The following is a 22,304-nucleotide window of genomic DNA, read 5'->3' on the forward strand; positions in this document are numbered from 1 at the left end:
TAAACACGTCCCGGGGGCAGCAAGTAAAAGCGACGGAACAAAAAAAAAACACAAAAGCTTATTTGACTCGATCAGGCTCTTGTTCTATCTTGTTCCATCTGAACCTGCTTGCAACCACGAGGAGGAGTTCCCTGTCAATGCCTTGCTAGTGAAGGCTCAAAGGTTATCGCCATTCGGTAAAGACTGACTATCTCACCCTGAAACTTGCGGTAGACCCTGTTGCTGAGGCAGACTGTCAGGGCCCTGAGTAGTGGGAGGCATTACAGTTATGTGTATCCTATTGGTGTCTGCCCTGGGAAGCCAACCGAGAACCAAGGTTTCATAATGTTCTGATCACGACCATCCCAATAATACGGCCTACCTGCCAATACCCTATTTGGGCGTCATTGTTTTGTTCTATCTATCGCATTGAGTATTGAGTTTAATCTTGCCGTCACCATTTCCTACCCACTCCCGAGACCGGCTCGATTCTTGTCCGTTCATCACCACATAGCCCCATTCTTGCAAGGTTCCCCGCTGACAACAGTAAGTAGCGGCTGTTCCCAATCCGTTTTTTTTTTTTTTTTTCTAGATGTGTTTACCAATTACGCCTTATCCATATAGTTGAAATATTCCAGTCCTAAAGTGAGGCTTGGGATGAAGGAATAAGCCGTCAAAACAAAAGAACCGTCAGTCCGGGGAGGGGGATGGCCAACATGCGACCGATCCGTACACGAAGCCGGCGTCGATCCAATGCCGATGCCTTTACCCCTGACTTGACGTCTATCGAATATTCGGAAGCTTCCCATTAACAGTAGTCATGACCAAGATAGCTATTTGATGCCTGCACCTGGCAAATCGTGGAGAGGTCCGCTCGCATTGACTAGTCTGCACCAGCAGTGAAACAATTATTAACACCCAATGCCATGCTCCCCATGTCCGCATCGGAGAGATCCCGAGTGCTGGATACCTTGTGATATCCACTATAACAATCACGTCGCCGTCGCGCCCTACGTCGGCTGTTTACTTGGCTCAACTGATCGCTGCCCTTCCCCCACCCATTGCTCGGACCAAGGATTACAGGTGCGCCTTGGTCAAGACATCGCAGTCGGTTCACCAGAAAGTTCGCTGGGCGACAAACATGGCGGAACCAGAGGAGCCTTTGAACTTGGATCCCGCATTTCTGGCGGAGAACCGCTCTGGCGTTCTTCAAGGAATCGCCATCTCCTTTGCCATCATCACAACGGTCATGCTCGCGCTTCGCTTCTTTTCCAAGTTCCGCTTCCAGGCGCCGGGCGTCGAACCGTTCGATATCTTTCTCGTCGCCGCCTACATCATCACCCTGGGAATGTGCGCGCTGGGTATAAGTTAGCTTTTTTTCTCCGCCCTTTCAAGGTTACATATCATAAGGAAGAAGAAGAAAAAAAAAGAGACCATAGAAAGCTGATCAGGACTCGTCGCGACGGCAGCAATGACCATAGTCGGCGGCGTCGGGCAACACGTGGCGCTGTTCCAGCAACCAGGCGGCGACAAGACGAAGCTGCGCGGCTGGGCCCAGTGCATCCTGGCTTTCGAGATCATCTACTTCACGTCCGTCGCCCTGCCCAAGATCGCCATCATATTCATGTACGTCCGCGTCTTCAACTGGCGCGACACCAGGCGCCGCGTGGCCTGGGCCCTCATCGCCCTCAACGCCTCCCTGGCCATCTCCCTGATCGGCGCGGCCTGCTTCCAGTGCATCCCCTTGGCCTATTGGTGGGACCGCACCATCCCCGGCGGCAGGTGCTTCGACATCCAGGCCTTTTTCCACGCCCAGGCCATCCCGGGCTTCGTCCTGGACCTCTTCATCATGGCGCTGCCTCTCAAGTCCATCTGGGAGCTGAAGTTGCCACTGATCAAGAAGATCGCCTTGGCTTTGATCTTTCTGATAGCCAGTTTGTAAGTCCAACCCGTGAGCCTTATTTTTCTGTCTTTTTCTGTCTCTTTTTTCTTGCGCCGCTATTTTGTGGTTAACCAGATCCAAAAACCCCCGCACAGCGGCATCGTCGCGTCCGTCATACGCGCTCGCATCTTCTTCAGCACGTCCGCGTTTGAGGACCGCACCTGGGCCTCGGTCGAGTTGGTCGGTTGGTCCATCATAGAATCCGGCACCTACAGTAAGCGCCTTACTCGGCTCATTCTTTTTCGTCCTCCCTCTTTTTTTTCTCTTTTCATTCCTGGAAGGTCCACCTCGTCCTATGGCAAACGGCACTCTAACGCTTCATCCAAAAAAATCGCCTCCCCGCCCAGTCGTGACCGCCTGCCTGCCACACATGAAGCCCATCCTCTCGCACTACACGCCGCAGTCGGTCAAGGACTTTGCGCGCGGCTCCTTCGCCAAGGCCTCGTCCGCCCTGTCGGGCAACAAGTCCTTCAGCACCAGCACGAGCGGCAAGCGCTCGCGCCGGCCCGGCGAGGCGGATCTGCACAAGACCGGCGACGACATTGAGAACGTGCAGCCCGTGCGCCTCGCCAGCCTCGACGTGAGCCGCCCGCCGCGCCACGCCGGCGGCGGCAGCGATGACGACGACGACAGGAAGCCCTTCTGGGCCGCGGAGCCGCGCGGTCCCCACGAGTCCATATACAGCCTCGACCACTACAAGGGGTTCAACCGCCCACGTCAGATGCAGACGGCGCGGTCGGGAAAGGGGGACGAGTGGGCTGCTGATGGTATTGCTGCTGCTAATGCTGCTAATGCTGCTACTGCTGCTGCTGCTGCTTCGGAACAAAGGGGCAGGTCGGCGTCGGTGGCTGCGCCCAAGGGTGTCGTTGTGACGACTGAGGTGACGGTGACGACTGATTATGATGCTGACAGTTCCAAATCAGACGCGAGGCCGATTAACTCTTGGTCACCTCGGATATGAGCTGTTTGTCTTTAATAGTTTTAGCTAAAAGTTCAGTCATGATAATGATATTCATCCTCTAAAAATCGTGCCTAAAATCTCACGAGGTTGGTCCAAAATTGGCCGCTCCTGTAGACGCAGTGTTCCTTGGGGAGCTCATGTCATTGGTGTGGAAGGAATTGACATTTCTGCACGCAGGAAAAGAGATTTAACCGGCTGATGCTCAACAAGGTCGTAAATTTCTGTAAACAAACCCCCTGACATGGCTGAAGATTGGTCGTGACAAGACAACTAAATACAATTAAGTCGCTTTTATGGGTATCAAAGGAAATGTAGTCGTACACTGTTGCAGGCTTGATCTTCTTGAAAAGATACACCCTGAACCCAAAGAACTGGCCTCGGTGGGGGAAGGTCATGAAAGCAGAAAACCCCCCCTCCCAAGACCTACTTGGAAGAACTCTGCATTTCGTTACCCTCCTCCATCCCCGAACCGCTCTTCCCAAGATCAAGATACGACCTGTCGTCCACCGGCGGCGCAACGTTCAGCTCGCCCCTGTAGATCTCCAGGATCGATATTACGGGCAGGATCAGCAGGAGCACAGACAGCAGCTGGCCAAAACTCCACTCCTTCTCCCCGGAGTCCGCCATGGGCACGGCCGGGTCGCCAAAGGCCTGCGAGATGAGAATGACGCGGACGATGGCGCCGATGCCGACGGCCGCCATGAAGACGCTGCCCACGACCTGGACGATCTTGTAGAAGCGCTGGCCGCGGCTGTGCAGGTACCAAGTCGCCAGGGCAAAGACGACAATGTTGCCAACCATGACGGCCCCCGTGCCGATGTAGCTGGCGATGGGGTTTTCGGGCGACGACTTGGCCAGGGGCGACTCTGCATCCCAGACGCACGCGATGGGCAACGTCGGCTCGATGTTGTGGCTGATGCGGCGCAGGATATATGCGCCATATACGGAGCTGAGGATCAAGTTCACAAACATCAGGAACTGACGTAGCCACCTGAGGAGCCAGTCGCGGCGGAAATCGTGAACCAGGGCGAGCAGTGTGGTGTTGTGTACTGCCATGGAGAGCAACGAAAGCATCCAGATGAGGAAGAAGTGGTATGGCGACAGCCGGGCTGTCAAGGCGAGGCCAACCGACTGCAGGCCAATGCCCTGAAGGATCTGCTGGTCCGAATAGGACGAGAGCAGTTTGCGGCGGATCGTATGCGGCTTGCAGTGGGCATCTTTTCGTCTGCACTCGATAAACTCTTGAAGTATCAAGGAAGAGGACATGCAAATGGCTAGTAGTGCTGTGATAACAAAAGAAAGAATGACCTGTTTGGATGGCCAGCTGTGGTCAGTACGAAAGACTTGTCGTTCGCGGAACCCACAACACCAAAGTCAGAGGCAGGACGAGTAAGAGAGAGAGAGAGAAAAAAAAAAAAAAAAACATACACCAATACCACTTATTCCAGCGTTGCTCGCTATATTTTCTGGCACCGTTGTGCAGTTGGCCTTTTCGAAAAACATGGCGAGCCGATTGTTGGTGTCGATTCCTGATAAAAACGATCAACTTCTATGCTTCAATCGGCGCAAAAATCAGGGTGTTGATGTTGTTTTTATTTTGACCCGCTAATGCGCGAACGGCGGCGCGTTTGGTATCTGACTACTGCAGGCTTTGGTGCGGACAGTGAGGCTCAAGCGTGAGAGCCGCGGATGCAGTTGGCGGGTTCCGGCATCCAGACGCAGTTTTGTTTGGACAGTTGGTCAACGGCCCAGAGAACCAAAGGGAAAATAATTTTCAAAGGGAGAATAAGTGCCGTTGAATCGTAAAAGACTAAAGAAAGGGTAACCAGGTCCCATTTGCGCCAGCAGTCTGGGATGCGATAAATGCAGATCGCCCTCCGCATTATGGGAACGCAAAGTAGTGGGCTTGGCGGCCCCTCGTTTTGTCTGCCTTTGGTGCCTGCGAATGGCTAAAGCCTGATGACGTCGGCGCCAAAAACAGCACCAAGGACCCCTGGTTTGCCTGGTCGATTGGGCTTGGCAGCGGTAGTGGCAGATGGGTCCCTGCAAGGATGCAGTGGCTTGGGCCCTGAGCTCCACCGGCTTCACTGGCTGTCGGCATCCCGACGCCGCCTCTTGGCTGCGCCTCGCTCGTGCACCCCCAATCAAGCCGTTTTTGCCATTCGCATTGATTGCCTCGCCATTGAAACACATGCTCAATCAAGCGCTCATGATGTCCTCCAATCAGACCAGCAAGCGATTACTGCGATCCGATGCGCCAGATTTTCGGTCGTTCTGATCACTTTGGAGAAGGTTTGTTGACACCAGACAAACCCTCAATTCGTTGTGACCAACACGCTGGGACATGCGCGATTAGGACGAATTCATGACACGGAGTGTCTTACTAGGCCCACCGTTGTCTGATGTCTGATGCGCCAGCTATGTGTCCATACAAGTTACAGACAGATTCTTGGGGCATTAGTAAGAAAATCCAATATATTGAAGACTGCTTACCACTGCCGTCTGTTTCTTTTTTTTTTTCTTTTTTTTTTTTTTTCTCTCTCTCTTTCTTCCCCTGAGCCTCTGTAGCCGGGGTTTCTGCTGTAAAAGTACTTGCGTAGATATCTAGATACCGTTTACGGCAGATTAGGAACATTCCTACTAGACTCGCTCTTAACCATGCATTCTCTTGACCAGCCTCGTAGGAACTCTTTCCGGTTTTACGTTTGGTCTCAGTTCACAGTTTGTTAATACAAAACGGCTTTATATTCCACTGAATCGATCCTCATCAAGACCAAGGTACCTCGGGAAAGCTCTAAGAGAATACATCTCTGCCTCAATCTGCTCTTTTCTGATGTTTCCTTTTCCGTCATATTTATATAACAAAGTACAAATACTCTTTCCACACGTTGCAGCAGAACTAGACACTGCGACAGGGGCCATCGGCTCACTCATTCTAGGAACGCGGAAAAAAGAAAAAATGAAAATAACCAAGTCTTCATACGTGCAGATAAAAATTCATGAATAAACTAACCATTGAACCTTCGGTTAATAAGGTAAATGCCAAGTTCGTCCCATCGCACGGATATGAGACTGACCAGAAGCATAAAAGGGCGAGTGTCCAGCTGGCGGAATCTCTGCATTGCCAGTAAAAAGTGGAGGGGAATAAAAACAGGCATAAAGATAAGAAAGACTACAAAAGAAAGCAGAATTTATTTCTCGAAATAGAACTGGCCCAAACGATCGCCAGAGGTTCCAGCGGACTCCAAAACTGGTCCGCTGCCTCCAACTCGCGAATCTTCTTCGTTTAACCGTTGGAATATGCGCTCGGCAGCTTCTCGCGACGTGGGTGACGTCGGTTGATGTGTTTGCTGCAGAGTCTGCTGGCGATGTGATAGGTCACCATGCTGCTGCGACTGCGAGATAGGCAAAGGACTGCGTGTGGAAGTGTCGACGAAAACGTCATCGTCACCAGGAGCAACGCCCGTTTTTGCAGCTCCGTCTGTAGCAACTCCACCGACCATTCTTGCATCTTGCCGCTCCTGAGCAGCCGACGCAGCAAGGGGCATGTCGCTAACACCGGCATCCGGTAGAGCGACCTGTCTGACAGTGTCCCTCCTGGCGGCAGGGGCGGTTGACGTGGACCCAGATCCCGCAGTCGCGGTGGTTGAAGCAGCCACGCCACCGGCGGCGCTGGTATCGCTGATGCCTGAACTGCTGCGCTCAAGCTGCCATCGCGCAAACGCCATAGCGCCCGCCGAACTGGTGCCTGGCACCGGCCTGCGCTGGTAGATGGGTCCACTGACTGTGCTGCCGGCGCCCTCGCCAAAGCCGACCAAACTCGCGTTGCCGTCATCGCTCATTCGGTCGTCGAAGCCGCCAACAGAGCGAGTCGCGAGATCTTCATCCATCGGGTCGAGCGCCTCGCTCCTGGCTCCCCCGCCGCCAATGGCGCTGCGCGACCCACCCCCACCAATGCTGCTTATGCCGCCCCCGACGCTGACCGAGTCGTTTGTGCGGAAGTTGGTATCCATGCTACGCATATCCTCGTCTTCCACATCGTCCATCATTTCCCGGTCGCCTCCGTCAAGGGTACGTCCGTCTCCGCTCGATGTTGCTGAGGCCGTGCCGACGGTGCTCATCTTAGTCGAGGCAACCGGCTGGCCGTTGGCGTCGAAATATGCAGGCGCAGTCGGTGCGTTCTGCCCAAAGTTGCCGGAGGTGGGTGTTGTTTGGGCGTTTGGATTCGGGCCGCCACGCAGAGCAGTGAGGTTAGAGAGCCCAGCGAGGCGCGAGATGCGGTCGGCACGCTCAGCCTCAAGACTGTTTGTTGAGGCCTGGGATTGGTGTCCGCGATGGGGTCCGTTATGCTGGGCGTGGCCGCGGTGGCCGTCTTTGATGGCCGTTGTGGAAAGCGTAGAAAGGGAGGTTGTAGTACTCGTTGGCGTGCCACTAGTAGGCAAAAGCTTAGCTCGCTGCGCTCCGGTGCAAACAACGGCGGCATGCCGGGTGTGAAACGGGAAAGCCAACCAAACAGAATACTCACGGCATATCAGAGGGCGTATCGGGGTTGGATGGCGGCGGTTGTGGGATGTTGATCAGCATTGGATGTGCCGCTTGCGAGGGCTGCTGCATCTTGGTCGTTTCCATTGCGCCGAATAGCTCTTGCTTGTCTCGCCGATCAAATTATTCGAGGTCTGGTCGCAGGATCACTCTGATAAAACCAATTAACCAACTTTTAGTGCTAGTTTCAGTAAGTTTCCTAGGTGACTTGCGATATCGGTAGAGTGGTGACTTTTGGGACGAAGAGATTACAAGTTACGATGCTCGGTTGAGTGATCTCCAGCTTGGGACACGACGAGATGGAAATGCGTGGGGAAGAAAGCGTCACCAAGAGCAGGTGGGGCTTTTCAAGGTTGGCTGGAGCAGGCAGCCAACGGGAATAGAAGGTGACAACCTGGGGGATGATGCCACACACGTGATCTTGTGGGCAGCACTAACAAAGCAACAGGAAAAAGCTGAAAGCAATCAGATGAAGTGATGTAAGGTGTTTAAGGCCATGATGGCTACAATTGATGCTCGTCCAGACGTGAGCTTCGAATGCTTGAGCTGCAACCCTGTTAGCGCCTCACGAATAAGAGAGCCGTATTGCATGAATGTTAATGTTGGGCAGGTTATCGTCGCCCAAATAACTCAATGCATCTCGCCGCAATGCGACAAAAAGGACGCGACATGATTTGATTGATTGCTACCTCCAAGTCTCCCTGGCCAGATACGTAGGGACCTGGGTACGTGCCTATCCACAAAGTATGACAAGGAGAAGTTGGTATGACGTAATCGTACTCCCCCAGCTCCAATTTTTGGCTGCTCCTGGCTGCATCTTTGGAGCTCCGCCAACCCCACAATCAGAGCAGCGCGAATCGTCCGTCAGTGGCATTTTGCTCATGGCTTTTGTCGTGTAGCACACGATTTCTTGCAATCTTTTTTTTATTTTTGTTCTTGTTTGCTTTTCCTTCGTTGCTACTCCCAAGAAAACATTCCTGGGTAGGAACCTAAGCTGCGAAAGTAGTGCATTTCCATCGAACCGCGTTCCACCTGAATGCCCTCAGACTCTGGTTGCTGAGTTGGTTGACAAAAACCCTTGATCTCTTCCCAAGTGACCTTCCCGCCATCAAAAGACCCCAGGAGTAAAGTCGATAACCTGCACCTTTGATGCAATTCCCAGGCTGCCGACGAGCTCTAGATGCGCGGGATCCTTCTGGTTGTAATAATCCCGATCTTCCGCATTCTCGAACTCGCAGACGAAGGCGTATTTAATTCCGCCCTATATCGTCCCAACAGTGTCAGTCCCGAAGTCGACATTATAGATGGCTGCTGGTTTTTTTTTTTTTTTGTTCTAGAATAAGAGTGACGGCTTAAAGGGCTGGACGATAACATACATTGAGGCCTACTGGACTGTTATCGACGCCTCCCACCGCCGACTTGATGTATGGCTTGTTCGTTGTCGGGTGGATGCACTTGTCCTTTAACGCCAGCATTCCCTTGCAGACCTATATCCCGGAAATCAAGTGCCACTGTCAGCATTCGTTGACAAAGCCAGCTCAGTAGTGTCCTGTGTGACACGGAGGCTTACGCTGTCGACCTCCCCCGCCGTTGCGGAGTCCTTGAAGGAGAACAGCACAACATGAACGACGGTCATTGTTACTTTTTAAAGAGTGTTTTGGAGTGTAATGATAAAGAAGTTGGTAAGAAGATGAATGGTGAGCGTCCTGTTGGACAGAGCAGTAGTTACCTATGGAGCAGCTTATCTCATTTTATACCATTGGTGCCACATTGCCACTCTGTGCTGGACCAGATCCAGACGGGGTCATCAATGCTTTCCACTTTACTCGCTTGACACCAATGGCCCAACCATTGCGCCGAGGCATCCGTCAGACATGAATGCAATCAAGGAGAATCGTGTTCCGTCAAAGTGATTCAGATAAGTGATGCTTTTAAATGTGTTTTGATACAGTTGCTACTATTTCATCTTCGAAAACATATACCGTAAAGTCCTGATCCACCGTAATCCCTGAGCCAGCCTAAAGTCCAACGCCAGTAGAGCCTGTCTACACCGTCGAAAAGCACTACGCGGACATCGAAAGGCGGGAGAGGATGAGAAAGGAAGTAATGAAACCTTCGGTGGCAGATATGGTAAATATGATGGCACCTTCATGGCCGAACAAAAAAATTTGACCTCCGCGCGGACCCCCAAGGATCCACAAAACAACTACCAAACAAGAATCAACGCGGGACGACGCTCCATATGGAACGCCTCACGTCAGCGCGACAATCACTGCTCGGTCGTCATTTGATTGGGTAACTGGGCTGGAATATCCTCCATGTCCGAGTCCTCGTCGCTCAATTGCGCCAGCCTTCTGCGTTCGGCCTCACTTTCGTTTTCTTCAGACTCGGCCCGCTGGAGCGGAAGCTGGTCTTGAGCAAGTTCCATCTGTCGCCGGTGCGCCTCCTCATCCTGAGTGCTCATAACGCCAACATCATCGGTATGGTCGGCATTTGGCTGAGAAGACTCGCCATGTGCACTCTCAATGTCGTCGTACACGCTCAAAGTCGCCTGGTTATGTGTACGCGAAAACGGAGTTCGAGGTTTCCTTGTCTTCTTGAGGGTACTGGGAGTCGCCACCGCTGCAGATTTGCGCTTCCTAAACTTGCTTGCCGCGAAAACAGACGAGTTGTCTGACACAGTCGAATTTGCGCGCAGGGGAGCCACCTCAAGCCTATCGTCTTCGACGTCTTCCACTTCATCGTCCTGCACTGCATTGCCAGAGACGCTTTTCGACCGATCAGGCTGATCTAAATCAACGCTTTCCGTCTCCATGCGGTCTTCATCTGCAAACTCTTGAGAGTCGCCACTGAGGATCTGGCTATCGACCACTAAGCCGCTGGCAGAATCGCCTGCTGGGTCGGGTTGTGATCTTTCGGGTGAGGCCGGCACTTCGGGAGAAGCAGACCTCTGACCTTTGTCGCCCGAATCGTCTTCATCGTCGTCATCGTTCACAAACTGGGCACTTTTGTATTTCCCTGGTGTCTCTGGCTTGGTAGAGGCGCTGAGACGTCGACCATTGCTTTGGACACCATCTCCCGATTTTCGCTTCCTTGCTCTTTTAGCCGCTGGCACAAAGCTCTCATCAGCCCCTTGGGTGGCGCCATCGGCCTCTCCTTGGTCATACGGCTGCTCGTCCTGAACACCGTTGTACGAAGCTTCCTGCTTGTCCTTGGCCTTGCGTTTCCACCTGGTTGGGGTGCCATTTGCAGAATCTGTACCGCCCGCCGCCTTCAATGCTTCGAACTGGTTCTTGGGAGCAGTAACTCGCGGAGTACGGTAGGTTTTTCTAGCGGATGGGCCAACGTCAAGGAGAGATACTTCGGCCTCATTGTCAACGTCGCTGTCACCAAGCTCAACGAGTACATTGTCCTTTTTGTACTGTTCAATCAACGCGTCCGCCACAGCGAGAGTGCTCATTGAGCCTTGACCCTCGACTGTCTGCCGTAGGCGGGCCCACATAACGCGGAGAGTGTTCCGACTCCATTGCTTGCGAAATTTGCTGGTGCCAATCTTACTCCACACGATGTTGTCGTCCAGCTCAACGTTGGTTTTGCGCACTGCTTCTATGAGTCGCAACTTGTCCTCGGGTTTCATCTTTCGCAGGTCCGATCGAGTTTTCTCTAGAACTTCAGTGATCCTATCGCCTCCGTTCTGGATGGTTCCATCGCTCGCGACACGTTGACGCTCCCGGAGCAAGGCCCATTTCTCGCGACACTGCTTGGCTGACCGTGTACGATCCATTCCCTGGCTGATGCCCTCCCATGCTATATCCCGTTCGGCAGACTCCTGACTGTCATCCTGGTTGCCATGAGCTCGTGACTGTTTGATGATGTCGATGGCTTCGACCACCAGGTCAACGAGCCTCGCTTCTTCCTCCTGATTCCAAAAGTCTGCTTTTTTCTTGTCGCCGCACACAGTGTAGTTTCTCCAGCGGTCGCGGATGTCGAGTGGACTACGGTTTATCAGCGCACCAATCTCAGACCACCTCGGGCCCTTGAGCTCGACCAACCGACGGAGCTCTTCGTCCTCTTCTTTTGTGAAAACTTGTCGGCCAATGAAATTATGGAAGAGTTTCCTTGTACGATAGTTGATGATCCGCGGAGGTCTCCTTGGTAAAGAAGCATGTACCTTCTCCCAGAGGAGCCTGTGTTTCTCGGTGCCTTTACGGCTTGGGTCCTCATGAATCATCTCGTTGACTTCAAACTGCGACATTCCCTGCTCGCTGCGAAATTCCTCGACAGCTTCTTGGATCTTTGCATTCTCTTCCGCACTAAGAGCTCCCTTTGCCCAGTCTTTCTGAACCTTGGCCTTCTTGCCGCTTCCACCAGTGTTCGAGCTGGAGGGACCCTCTCCGACATCAGTCTGTGTCTTGGGCCTCCTCCTAGACGCCCGCTCGGTCCGATTTCGTACGGCTGGAGAAGTAGCGTCCTGGCCAGGGAGCTCTGCAAGGTTCCCGACTACCTCTGCAGCTTGTCGATCCAGATAAGATATTTTGCTCTTGCGTCTGCCGACAGATTGAGTACCTGGGAAGGGTGTTGGTGTTTCTGGCGCTGTCTGGTCTCCAGAAGGTGGAGGTATGTTCTCATTCGTCATAATGTGTGGCGTCTCCTCGGTCTGGGCTAAGCCGTCTTGGACCTGGTACCCCTGGTTGACTGCACCATCTTCAGCCATCTCGTGCTGCCCTGAATTGTGAGCAGTCGAAAATGCATCTGGCCCTGGGGTTGGATTACGATTTGGATAGGTGGTCTCACTGGTTTCTTGGTGATGCAGACCCATATTGTTCCCTGTGGCCAGTATTTCCTGGGCTCCTTGTCCATTCTGCTGCTCGCAATGCGAAGAATCCAGTGCTGCAAGTGACGGGTCAAGAGCAAGGTCAGAGACAACTTGGGAACCAGCAACCATTGCTTGAATCGCTCCATTAGACAATTCTGAAATCGGGTTGCTCGCAATTCCATCAAAAGATCTTCCATGGTGAGCCTCTTGCGCCGTATCCAGACCAAGCAACTGCTGCTCTTGTGGGGCGTCCATCATCTCGTTATCAGCCTCCACAGACTGGGAGACATACATTAATGCATCGCCGTTTTCCAGCTCGGTTGGGTCGTGTCTCTTCGACTTTTTCTTGCGACTGTCTTTGCCACTGCTCCCCGATGCCTTGCGCTTGCGCTTAGGTCCCACTTCTGGGGTTTCCTGACCAAAAATGCTCGCTATCGCTCCCTCGCCGACAGTAGCCAAGTGATCCAGGCTGTGGTCTCCGTTGACAGAAAATGTCAGGCCATTAATGCTTGCCGGTTCATCGAAATTACTGTTTGTCTGGGGCGTGGGCGTAGAAGGTATCACTGAGGCGGTAGGTGGTGGCGGCATAGACTGCATCGCAACATCCGAGTGGGACAATTCCAATGCGCTAGGCTCGGTGCTCATCACGCTCTGGTCGTGTTCGTCCATCGCTTCTGGCAAGTCCCCGGCAGCCAAGGCAGCTTTGCGTGCCTCCCTGCGCGCTCTCCTCAGAGCTTTCCGCTCCGCTTTGGTCAACAAGGAGGGGGCAGTCTGCGCAGCCCCGGTCCCTCCCGGCGTACCTGTGGGCGCCAAATTCGCAGACGCAGAGCTTGGACGGCCGTCAGACGATGCTATCGAGCTCCTCGACTTCCGGCTCTTCTTGGACTTTTTCGAAGAGCCAATGAGTGGCGTGGACGCTTGGGGTGGCAATGGCTCAGTCGCTGGAGGTGGCGAAGGTGGGCGCACCCTGTTTGGACTGCTCAGGGTAGGTATGCCGTCCCGGAACTCAGGGTCCGAAGCCGGTGGTGGACGGGGAGAAAACGGGTCCCTGCTTGGTAGCTGTGCGGGTGGACGGTCGTATGTCGATTGAAACTGTGTACCGGCTTGACCTTCGACTTTTAAGCTGGAAACCGGCCCAGTGTCGTCCCCGAGAGCTTCTCCGTCGAGATCGCCGTCGTCAGCGTAGCGGCCGGTGCCGATTGGTGGGGTAGATTCCCGAGATCGCGAGCGCGAGCTCTCGACCGTATCGGCGGCGCCTTGTGGCTTGCTCACTTCATTCCCCATCTAAAGGACGTTGCAAATCAACCTCGGCATCTAAAAAAAAAAGGGGTTTCATAGAGGTCGCTTTCCCGGCAGTGCCCTTATTTCGACTGCCGAGATCTTTTCGTTAAAAGCTTGAGGTGCTGGATCAAGCAAGGTACTGGAGTGGTGAAGGGTAGGTGTGAAGAAACTCAAGTTTGAAAAGTAGTCGCCATTCATTTGTGGAGTAGAACCTAGAAGGCGGTCAAAAACTGAAATTTTTCTGCCGGACCCGACACGCGACGCGCTTCCCCGCGGCTTCGCAGGCGCTGTATGTTCCAGGAGTGCAGTAACAAATTGATGGCAATTAACCGTCTTCGATCCTCAACATACAAACGTCCGTTTTCTATCCTATTTTTTTATTGACGTCATCGCTACCCAGTGAAAATTTGTTGCATTTCCTACGTGTCTATATAGTTCAACTCTCAAACAATTCAGGTCAGGTGAAACGCTGTGAAGAGAAAGGGAGATCACGCGAAAGGGAAACTTTTTGACTGTTTAAATTAAATTAGAAGTGAATATCCTACATTGAGGCCATTGGTGAACCAGACCTGGCCTCCTGGATGCAATATTAATTAGAAGAAGAAGAAAATAAGAAGAAAAAAAATCAAGCAAGAAATACCAAAAGCTCATATCCATCGCATTTGCGACTCGTCGCAAAAGGTTGATGTGGATGAAACGCACACAAATACGAGCCTAGCCCTTCCCTTGAATAGCAATCCCGAAGAAGATTCTAATAACCAGCGAGAGAAAACGAAAAAGAAGGGGAAGGAAAAAGAAAAAGCAAAACATGTTTGTCAGAGCACAAACACCCTTAAGAGCTTCATCGATCATGCCGTCATTTTTTTTGTCCCCTCTTCAACCCTGGTGAATTCATGTCCGCGTTTGAAGAACAATCGCCGAGGAATCGGTTGTTGTTCTGGATGCGCACGCCACACTGAAGACCCCTGGCACTCCGAAAGTTCACCTAATCATACTCTCAGCCGGGAGCGGGACAAGTCCTGCCGCAGCCGCCGCAGCTCGCTCGGCGATGAGCTGTTGAGCCCAACAGCGTCCTGGTAGTCGTCGTCTTCGTCGTTCTGTGAAGCCGCCAGCACCACGCTCATGGGTATTTTGGGCGGCGTTCTCGTCGGCGCCGCATGCAGTTCGGGAGCATGCTGCTGCGCATGCCTCCGAATGTTTGGCATCGATCTCATCGGTCGCGATCCGTGATCCCTAGATGAGCTAAAGATGCGCATCGGGGACGCAGGCTGTTCGAGCTGGGAGTGCATGCGGCCATGATGTCCTTCAGGCATCTTCGGCGGCTGAGCGGCCACTTTCGTCGTCCCTTCCATCGCCGCTATGCTCTTGGGATGTCGTAGACTATTGAGATGAGACAGATTTGGCGGCGACTTGGCCTTTGGGGATTGCTTTTGTTTGGGCGACCTGGCGACTTCTTTCCTCTGCTCCCTCATGGCCAAACTGCTTTTTGTTCTCTTGAAGCGTAGTGTCTGCTTGAATCTTGAGAAGAATCCACGTTCTTTCTCGTTCTGGACATCATCCTTTTCTTGACCAGCAATCCTAGGGGGCGAATCAGCACTGACTCTGGGCAACTGTCTGGACCTTGATGCTGTATCTAGGTGACTGGTTGTTCTTGTAGTCTCGTCAGCTCGAACGCTGGCTTTGGCCTTGGCGATGGTCATTTCCCATTCTATTCGCTGGAGCTCTCTCATCCGCAGCCTTTTCTTTTCTTCGTCGCTCCTCTCTTCGGCCGCCTTCCTCGTGCTCTCGGTGAGCAGCTGCTGTCGTCGATCTGTTGATCTTTCCAAAGTCTTGGGCGTCTGGTTTGTGATCTTCCCCTGGTGGCTGGGTGGTCCGCCCGCTGAACTGACACGTGGAGGTGCAAACACATCAGCAATGTGCTGGGAGACGACTGTCGAATACTCGTTGATGATGCCACAGGTCTTTGTACGTGCCATGGGAGATTCGGCGTTTCCATGTTGACGCGCAGTTTTTGAGAACTCCGTCAGCCTTCCTGGGGATGAAGCTGAGCTTTTTATCGAGGCTCCGCCAGGACTCCTGGCTGCGCTGACAGCGATCGAGCGGTGTACATGCTCGGCATATAGCAGCTTTCTTGCGTGATTGAGCTGGGCTTTGTGTCTCACGATGTGCAGATGCGAAAGGCTGTCGTAGGTGTCTCCGCTGCTGTTCGTTGCTCCGCTCCTATCTTCGACAGAGACTCTTGAGCCGTTATGGCTCGGCGTCGCTGGAGGATGAAGAAGCCCAAATGGAATTGTGTACGGCTCCTCGAGGTTATGGCACGGTTCAGGCTCATGATGCGGTGTTTCGGGAGGGGTGTCCACCTCTATTATCGGTGCATTGCGTGCTGGGGGTGGTATCTTTCTGGTCAAAGTCTTAGTCCTGACGGATGATTCACTGGACTGGCGAACATGACACAGGAACTTTTTGCTGGGTTGCGGGATTCGAGTAGGAGACTCCTGGCGGGGCTGTGGGTTGTTAACACCTTCCATCGAATACAGGGACGAAGGTGGTCGAGGCGTGAACGCCCACTGTGGTGCGGTCCAGCCGTCTTTTGCATCCCCCAGCTTGGCGTTATCGAAAGGATCGAGGGGCTGTGGAATCTTGCTTATATGCCGCCTGGAACGGCGGTCTTCATCATCGCTCATCTCGTCGCGAACCGATCCTGGGATTGGACTCAGGCTGATGTCGTATGACGGACGCCGAAGATCTCGCACAGGTTTTGGCGGCTGAAGGCAAGAAGTAGGTGCTGGTTTGCTATTTTGTGGACGCGAAGAAGACCTGGCAGGCATTGGAGGTGGTCGTAAAGATGACTTAACGGGCATTGGAGGTGGTGCAGCATCTTCGGGTTCAGGAGCCCTCTAGGCCGCCTGGACCGCCCGCAGCTGCTGCTCCAAAGATGCCTTTGGCGGTGGGGGTGCGAGTGCTGAGGCTGCAGGTGTCTTTGGGGTTCGAGTCAACGGTGTCATGCTACCCGTTGTTGCGAACGCGACGTTTTCCGCTGCCCCATCTCGGCGCTCTTCCCTCTTCTTCGCCATAGCCTTGGCAATCTGCTCGCGTCTCACCATGTCTGCGGCCAGAGAAGCTCGCGGCGTCTTGGGATTGTCGAACAGATCCTGAACCGAGCGGATTTCACCGGCGACGAGATCTGGCGTGGCACTGCGCCCGTCGCGAAACCCAGGCTCCGAGGTCATTCTACGCACGGTCTGAAGTGGCCGTGGCCAAAGAAGCCTGCTGCTGCATCTTCTCTTCGGCGTGATGGAGGGCAGTTTGTCGAAAAATCCCTTGGCCGACTTCTGAGAGTCGGCTTGGCTTCCATTTTGCGGCAGGTGGAGCGCAGGATGAACATCGCGCGAGGATGAACGGGCAAATGTAAAAGAAATTCTTGACGAAGACGACGTAGCAGTGGTGCACGAGGATGAAAATGATCCGTGGGCGTTTCTTTCGACTGTCATTTTCGATAATTAATGGCGAATGGTGCGAATAGCATGCGTTGTGAATTACGGTACCAGACCGGATGGGAGTGATTACAACGACGAAGAAAGAAAAAAGGAAGAAAAAAAAAGTTCGTTATTAGGTGGGACAAACCGGCTCAACATGTTATTTCTTATGGTTGCCAGCCGGGCAGGAAATACGAACAGCCGGGCAACGACCTCTACAGCGTCAGTCGTTGGTATCGGGTCTGTTTTACTCTTGTAAAGGGAGCCCAGGGTGACGAGAAGGTGACAGGGAAGTGACAAAGAGCCAGCCGTTTTTGATCGTAATTCTTGGACTGGGTATCCAAGTCGGGTTTTCACCACTCACTCAGATTTCCTCGCAAAAAAAGTCGCCACCAAGGTCTCAAATGTTTCACTTTTTGTCATGAATACCTAGCCCAGATAACTTGGTGACTTTTTTATCGTGGATTTTGGTCGGCCTTGGTAGTATATTTATGTCCGAGTTCACGATTGTTCCCTTACGGTATTCAAATGCCAAGGACGACGTGTTCTCTCTCTTTGGTGGGAGCATGATTGTTTCTTTTGTTTATATCTAAATCCGGATTCCATCCATCCCCCCAACAGTACTTTGAACTTTGATACCTGCATCAACAATACCATTTACGGTTCTAATCTCGTCAATCATATTATTTTTGTTGACATGTACAAAGCAACCGCGCTTCGATTTAGCACATGCTGTATGAAGGTTTTCTGCGAAACGGCTATTGTTTTGTCAATTTTGGGGGGTTCAGCGTTGGTTGAGGTTATTCACGTACATTGTTGCTTTCGGCCGAGATGGACTTTCTCCAGATGGCACAAAGGGCCCAAGGATATTTCACCCACCCAGGCAAGCTTGTTGTATATCTATAATAAGCTATATGTTTCAGTTAGTGGGACAGCCGCTCGATTCTTTCCACATATACAATGCGCATCATATGGTCAAATCGTAGTTTGAATTAGTTCACTCTGATAAGTCAGGATACCCATGCAACTGCGAAAAAAAAACTCTGTAATTGAATTACTGCCAAGTTCTCGCTACAAACGTGACTAAGCATGCGACAGAAACCAGCCACTTCTTCTAGACTAGTATATAACTACAGCGCGTTATTTGCATTCTTCTTGCCAGCGCTATTACCTGGTAATGGTGAAATTTCCACGGCTTCTGGCGATCGACTTGGGTGCCAAGCTTGATGGGAGTTGATCGCACCCATTTCTTACCTTCTCAAGTACTTGGATGGGACGTCTGGAACTAACTCACATAGTCATTGCTTTGCATGTTCTCAAACGATGATTCAGATCAACCAAATAGTATTGAAAGAGAGTCGTGAATCGAATGTAGCAGAATGAAGTAAACAGGAGACCGGGACGACCAGAGCCTGACATCCAAACCTTTACATAAGTGAGAAAAAGAAATACACAAAGCCCGAATATCCCCCACCAGTCCAATGCTCCAGCATATGCTACCTGCAGCCTGGCAAAAAAAATAAAAAGACAAAAAACAAAAGACAATGGAGCAAAGATGCCAGATCGTAAAGATATGGGAAACTAGCCCGATGTTTGAATGTGGCGGTACTTGCCGCCTAGTTTGATTCTCCCCTCCCCCCTTTAAAAAAAAAAACAGACAAATGAAAGTTTCTCTGGCACCGCTTAATCGTGCAGATAGACGACTCGCCTGTGAAGAGAAGCGCGGGTGGTAGAGTTGGTAGAGTTGTTCCTGTTGCCACCGCCAACGGAAGTCCTGTTGCCACCGGCACTGGGGCCGGAGCCCGGCTTTTCCGGCTTTGTCTCTTCCTCGCCGCCCTTCTTGCCGCCTTCCTTCTTGCCGCCTTTGAAGAGGTTCTTGAGGGCGTCCATGCTGCCCTTGATCTTGGAAATCATCTGTGAGAGCTTGCTCTCAGAGGCATCCCCGTTGCCGGAATTGTCGCCGCCCTTGAGGCCCTTGATCAAGTCGATGCCCGCCTTGACGCCGCTGATCACGTCGTCGACGCCGAGAGGCTCGGGAGTGCGCTTGTGCATGCGGACCTTGAGAGTAGAGTTGCTCGGGGGGGAGTCCGAACCCGGATTGGGAGCGGAATCCTTCTTCCCGCCACCGACCTTCTCCTTGAGCTTCTCAATACCCTTCTTGATTCCATTGAAGATATCGTCCAAGCTCAGGGGCTCGGGAGATCGGGTTGAGATAGTGGCAACCTGGTTTCCATGGCTGACAGGAGTGGCCAAGGCAGTGCTTGCGGCCATGAGGCCAAGAGCAGCAGTGAAGAAAGTCTTGGGAAGCATTGTGGCTGGGAAGTGTAGTTGTGGGGTTTTTTTTTTTGGTTTGTTGCACAAATAAAATCGAAAAAAAAGAAGAAGAAAAGAAAGCAAAGGAAGAGCCTGGCTCGAATTCAGATTCTACCGGAGAAAGAAAGGAAGAGACGGTTGAGGAGATTGGAAGGAAAAGAAAAACAAAGAAGGAAGAGGCGTATCCAGAGAATGTGAGGATGAGGATGAAGGAGAGAAAACCGCAACATCTCGGTGCATCTTCACGCTCATATATAGATATTCCATCATCTCCAAAATGTTTCGTGGGGGGCGCTTAGAAAATAGATTTGTTTGTTTCCCAAGGAAACATTTTTACATTGCATTGACAAGACTTCGGACGACAAACGGGCAGTTGGAGGCTCAGAGTGGCTCGAGATGTGGTTCGGTTAACTGCCAAGTCACTATTCTCAGACAACTTCCCGGTCTGTTCGGCAGCCCTTCCCCGCTGGCAGCTAGTTGACGTGCCTCAAGATTGCCCCGAACCGGAACGACTGGGGCATGGTACTGCGGCAGTCGTCGGCCAGGGGCATTGAGGGAACTCAGGGGTTCCACATCATCTCATGGGACGAAAGATAGGGGACCCCCTGATTCGGGCTAGGCCGCATTGATTTACTCCACCCCGCGGCTGTTATTATTAGAGGCCTCTTGCCAGGTTACAGGGGAAGGACGCAAGCTCACCGATGTATGCCAGTCTCCGCTTCCCCTCACGTCGGTCAATCAGGTTTGTTAATGCTGAGCCTTGTTGCCCTAAAAACCCGGAAAAAAAAAGAGTATCCATGTCGAGCTGGATATGGGGAAGCGTTGCTCTCGGTGGTGCTATGACCTCAGGAGTAACACATTTAGTGGCGATAAACAATTTATTTCTCAGGGGATTACCCAGCTGTTAGGCGCGTTTTGCGCGCTCTTTTAATTTGTTTGGCACAGGCTGTCGTTTGGTCCAGTTGCCTACTTCTACAGGTCTTCCTTGTGTCTGTCTTCAGGCCCCCAATTGATTGTCGTAATCAGTACTTGTGGTTGTTTGACATTCACGAGAGGTATCCAACGTGACCAACTTACTATCTGCGGGTCCAACTCATAAAAAAGATGTAATTGCCGAACCAGCATGCCGCGATGGTCATTACCAATGACCATATAGTATGGTTGATGATTTTGACGTGGATCAAGGGCACCCCTCCAATCTGGCGACTGAAGTTGTGGCGTGTTTTTTTAGACTCCCCTGTGCTCCCCTAATCACAGCTCTAACTGAACCAGAAAGGGCAAGCCAAGGGTTTATCAGGGCGAACCACGAAACTCTCAAACTTGGGTCAATTGCCCGCATAGCATCCCTTAGAATGGACACTATCTTTGATCACTAAAATTATTTACCTAGGTGAACAACTTTGGCGATTTCACCTTTTTTTGTCGCATAACTTGAAGGCTGTAATAAGCCTGCAGCGATGAGTAAAAATGGTGCTGGCGAACATTGTAATCTTCCTTTTTGGTCGATATTTTTGGTTGCAGTCTTTACCCCATCCGATGCCCGAGCAAGTCGCCTTTGACGCAACATCACCATGTACTCGAAAGGAAGCATTGAACAAAGCCTAAAGCCATGCGGCCGTTTGCGAGCTACTTCCTTGTGACCAACATGCAAGGCGATGTATACAAAGTCATGTTTGAACGCGACCAGAGGGTATGAGAAAATCTTCATCTTCTCCAAAATCCGCAGTAAACCAAAAGAGAAGGAGTTATCATACAGATTGATCGCGCGCATAATTTGCCCCAAAAGCCAGCCATATCGAGCAGCCACTTTGCACAGATCCGCCAAGACCCCACCCCCGCCAAGAGAGATGCACCTGTCGGTCATGACCCTCGCGGCTCTCGCCACGACCGCCCTTGGCAGCGCCCTCCCGCCGCGCCAGGCACGCCCCTTGTCCAGCCGATCCTCCACACTCCACACGGGGGACATCACCTACTTCCACCCGGCCGTCGGAGCGTGCGGCAAGACCAACGGCGACGACGACCTGATCGGCTCCCTCCCGCAGTCCTTCTTCGACCGGTACACGCCCGGAGGTAACCCAAACCTCAACAGCCTCTGTGGCACCACGGTGCGCGTGCGCCGCGGCGACAGACACGTTGATGTCCAGGTTGTCGACCGCTGCGTCGGCTGCGCCGATGGCGACATCGACATTAGCATCGGCGCGTTCAGGCGCATTGCTGATGTTGACGAGGGTCGCGTTGCGGGCTCATGGGAGCAGATTTGAGTTGGTTGATGCTTTGGTTGAAAAACCTATCGCATACCAGTTGCATTGAAGGGTAGGTGGCGATTGTTGATTGGTCTCGGCCGAGTGGGGGCATGGAAGGTTGTACTTGTACTACGTAGTTGTCCCTACCTTTTAAGACATGCATGCAATCGACCCTTCTCAAACACTATGGCTTATGTGGCTTGGCAACCAAAGAAGACAAGAAAGATCTTGCTGCCTTTTTGGGAAATCTGATCGGTGGCGTTGCGCCAATGATCTCTGGGCATGCAGATTTACAGATTGAGATCAGCTGAATGTGCCACGCGCAAAGTAGAGGCAAACAAAGTTGGGGTGCTTAAACACCGGTTCCCTGCTAAGCTAATAAAATCTAAGGTGCCTTATATACTGTACAACAACAGTGGACAACTGATACTGATCAACAAAACACCAAAAATTCCCACCCTCCTCTCCCCTTCATTTTGGTCATCTATCTTTCGCAACAGCATGTTCGCCATCGTCCACGATCAAAACGATCGAGCATGTCAGAAAAAAAAAAAAAAAAACTTGAATGACCCCCGCGGAGATGTGGGCTGAGGGTTCGAGATGGAAGAAACAGATCAAAGTTCTTTCGGCCCATCTTTTTGTTTCCTACAGTGCTTTGTTGTTGTCTCTTGTTTTTCTTTCTCTCTTTTTTCTTGTTCCACTCCAACCGAACAAACCCGCGTTTTCGCATTCGACCGCCAACTGTTGACCT

General features: G+C 52.2%; 7 protein-coding genes across 7 annotated transcripts; 2 read left to right on the plus strand and 5 right to left on the minus strand.

Annotated features, from left to right (window-relative positions):
- Positions 1 to 1,120: 1,120 nt before the first annotated feature.
- On the plus strand, positions 1,121 to 2,882 carry PpBr36_04800 (uncharacterized protein; the record flags this gene model as incomplete). The annotated part of the gene is made up of 4 exons (XM_029891959.1): positions 1,121 to 1,346; positions 1,431 to 1,917; positions 2,017 to 2,135; positions 2,269 to 2,882. 4 exons carry the CDS (start codon positions 1,121 to 1,123, stop codon positions 2,880 to 2,882), a joined length of 1,446 nt encoding a protein of 481 aa, XP_029749658.1.
- Positions 2,883 to 3,305: 423 nt separating this feature from the next.
- On the minus strand, positions 3,306 to 4,385 carry PpBr36_04801 (uncharacterized protein; the record flags this gene model as incomplete). Its single annotated transcript, XM_029891960.1, has 2 exons — positions 3,306 to 4,190; positions 4,311 to 4,385. 2 exons carry the CDS (start codon positions 4,383 to 4,385, stop codon positions 3,306 to 3,308), a joined length of 960 nt encoding a protein of 319 aa, XP_029749659.1.
- A 1,688-nt stretch (positions 4,386 to 6,073) lies between these two features.
- PpBr36_04802 (uncharacterized protein) lies at positions 6,074 to 7,511 on the minus strand (the record flags this gene model as incomplete). The annotated part of the gene is made up of 2 exons (XM_029891961.1): positions 6,074 to 7,313; positions 7,408 to 7,511. The coding sequence occupies 2 exons, from the start codon at positions 7,509 to 7,511 to the stop codon at positions 6,074 to 6,076; spliced, it is 1,344 nt and encodes a 447-aa protein (XP_029749656.1).
- Positions 7,512 to 8,532: 1,021 nt separating this feature from the next.
- Positions 8,533 to 9,060, minus strand: PpBr36_04803 (uncharacterized protein; the record flags this gene model as incomplete). The annotated part of the gene is made up of 3 exons (XM_029891962.1): positions 8,533 to 8,685; positions 8,801 to 8,911; positions 8,995 to 9,060. 3 exons carry the CDS (start codon positions 9,058 to 9,060, stop codon positions 8,533 to 8,535), a joined length of 330 nt encoding a protein of 109 aa, XP_029749657.1.
- A 633-nt stretch (positions 9,061 to 9,693) lies between these two features.
- PpBr36_04804 (uncharacterized protein) lies at positions 9,694 to 17,012 on the minus strand (the record flags this gene model as incomplete). The annotated part of the gene is made up of 2 exons (XM_029891963.1): positions 14,517 to 17,012; positions 9,694 to 13,524 (listed from the first exon to the last, which is right to left on the minus strand). Exons 1-2 carry the CDS (start codon positions 16,380 to 16,382, stop codon positions 9,694 to 9,696), a joined length of 5,697 nt encoding a protein of 1,898 aa, XP_029749662.1. The 5' UTR covers positions 16,383 to 17,012.
- Positions 17,013 to 18,680: 1,668 nt separating this feature from the next.
- PpBr36_04805 (uncharacterized protein) lies at positions 18,681 to 19,307 on the minus strand (the record flags this gene model as incomplete). The annotated part of the gene is made up of 1 exon (XM_029891964.1): positions 18,681 to 19,307. One exon carries the CDS (start codon positions 19,305 to 19,307, stop codon positions 18,681 to 18,683), a length of 627 nt encoding a protein of 208 aa, XP_029749663.1.
- A 1,850-nt stretch (positions 19,308 to 21,157) lies between these two features.
- Positions 21,158 to 21,571, plus strand: PpBr36_04806 (uncharacterized protein; the record flags this gene model as incomplete). Its single annotated transcript, XM_029891965.1, has 1 exon — positions 21,158 to 21,571. One exon carries the CDS (start codon positions 21,158 to 21,160, stop codon positions 21,569 to 21,571), a length of 414 nt encoding a protein of 137 aa, XP_029749660.1.
- Between the last annotated feature and the right edge of the window lie 733 nt (positions 21,572 to 22,304).

The sequence above is a fragment of the Pyricularia pennisetigena genome, chromosome 6 (assembly GCF_004337985.1).
Source record: "Pyricularia pennisetigena strain Br36 chromosome 6, whole genome shotgun sequence".
Lineage (NCBI taxonomy): Eukaryota > Fungi > Ascomycota > Sordariomycetes > Magnaporthales > Pyriculariaceae > Pyricularia > Pyricularia pennisetigena.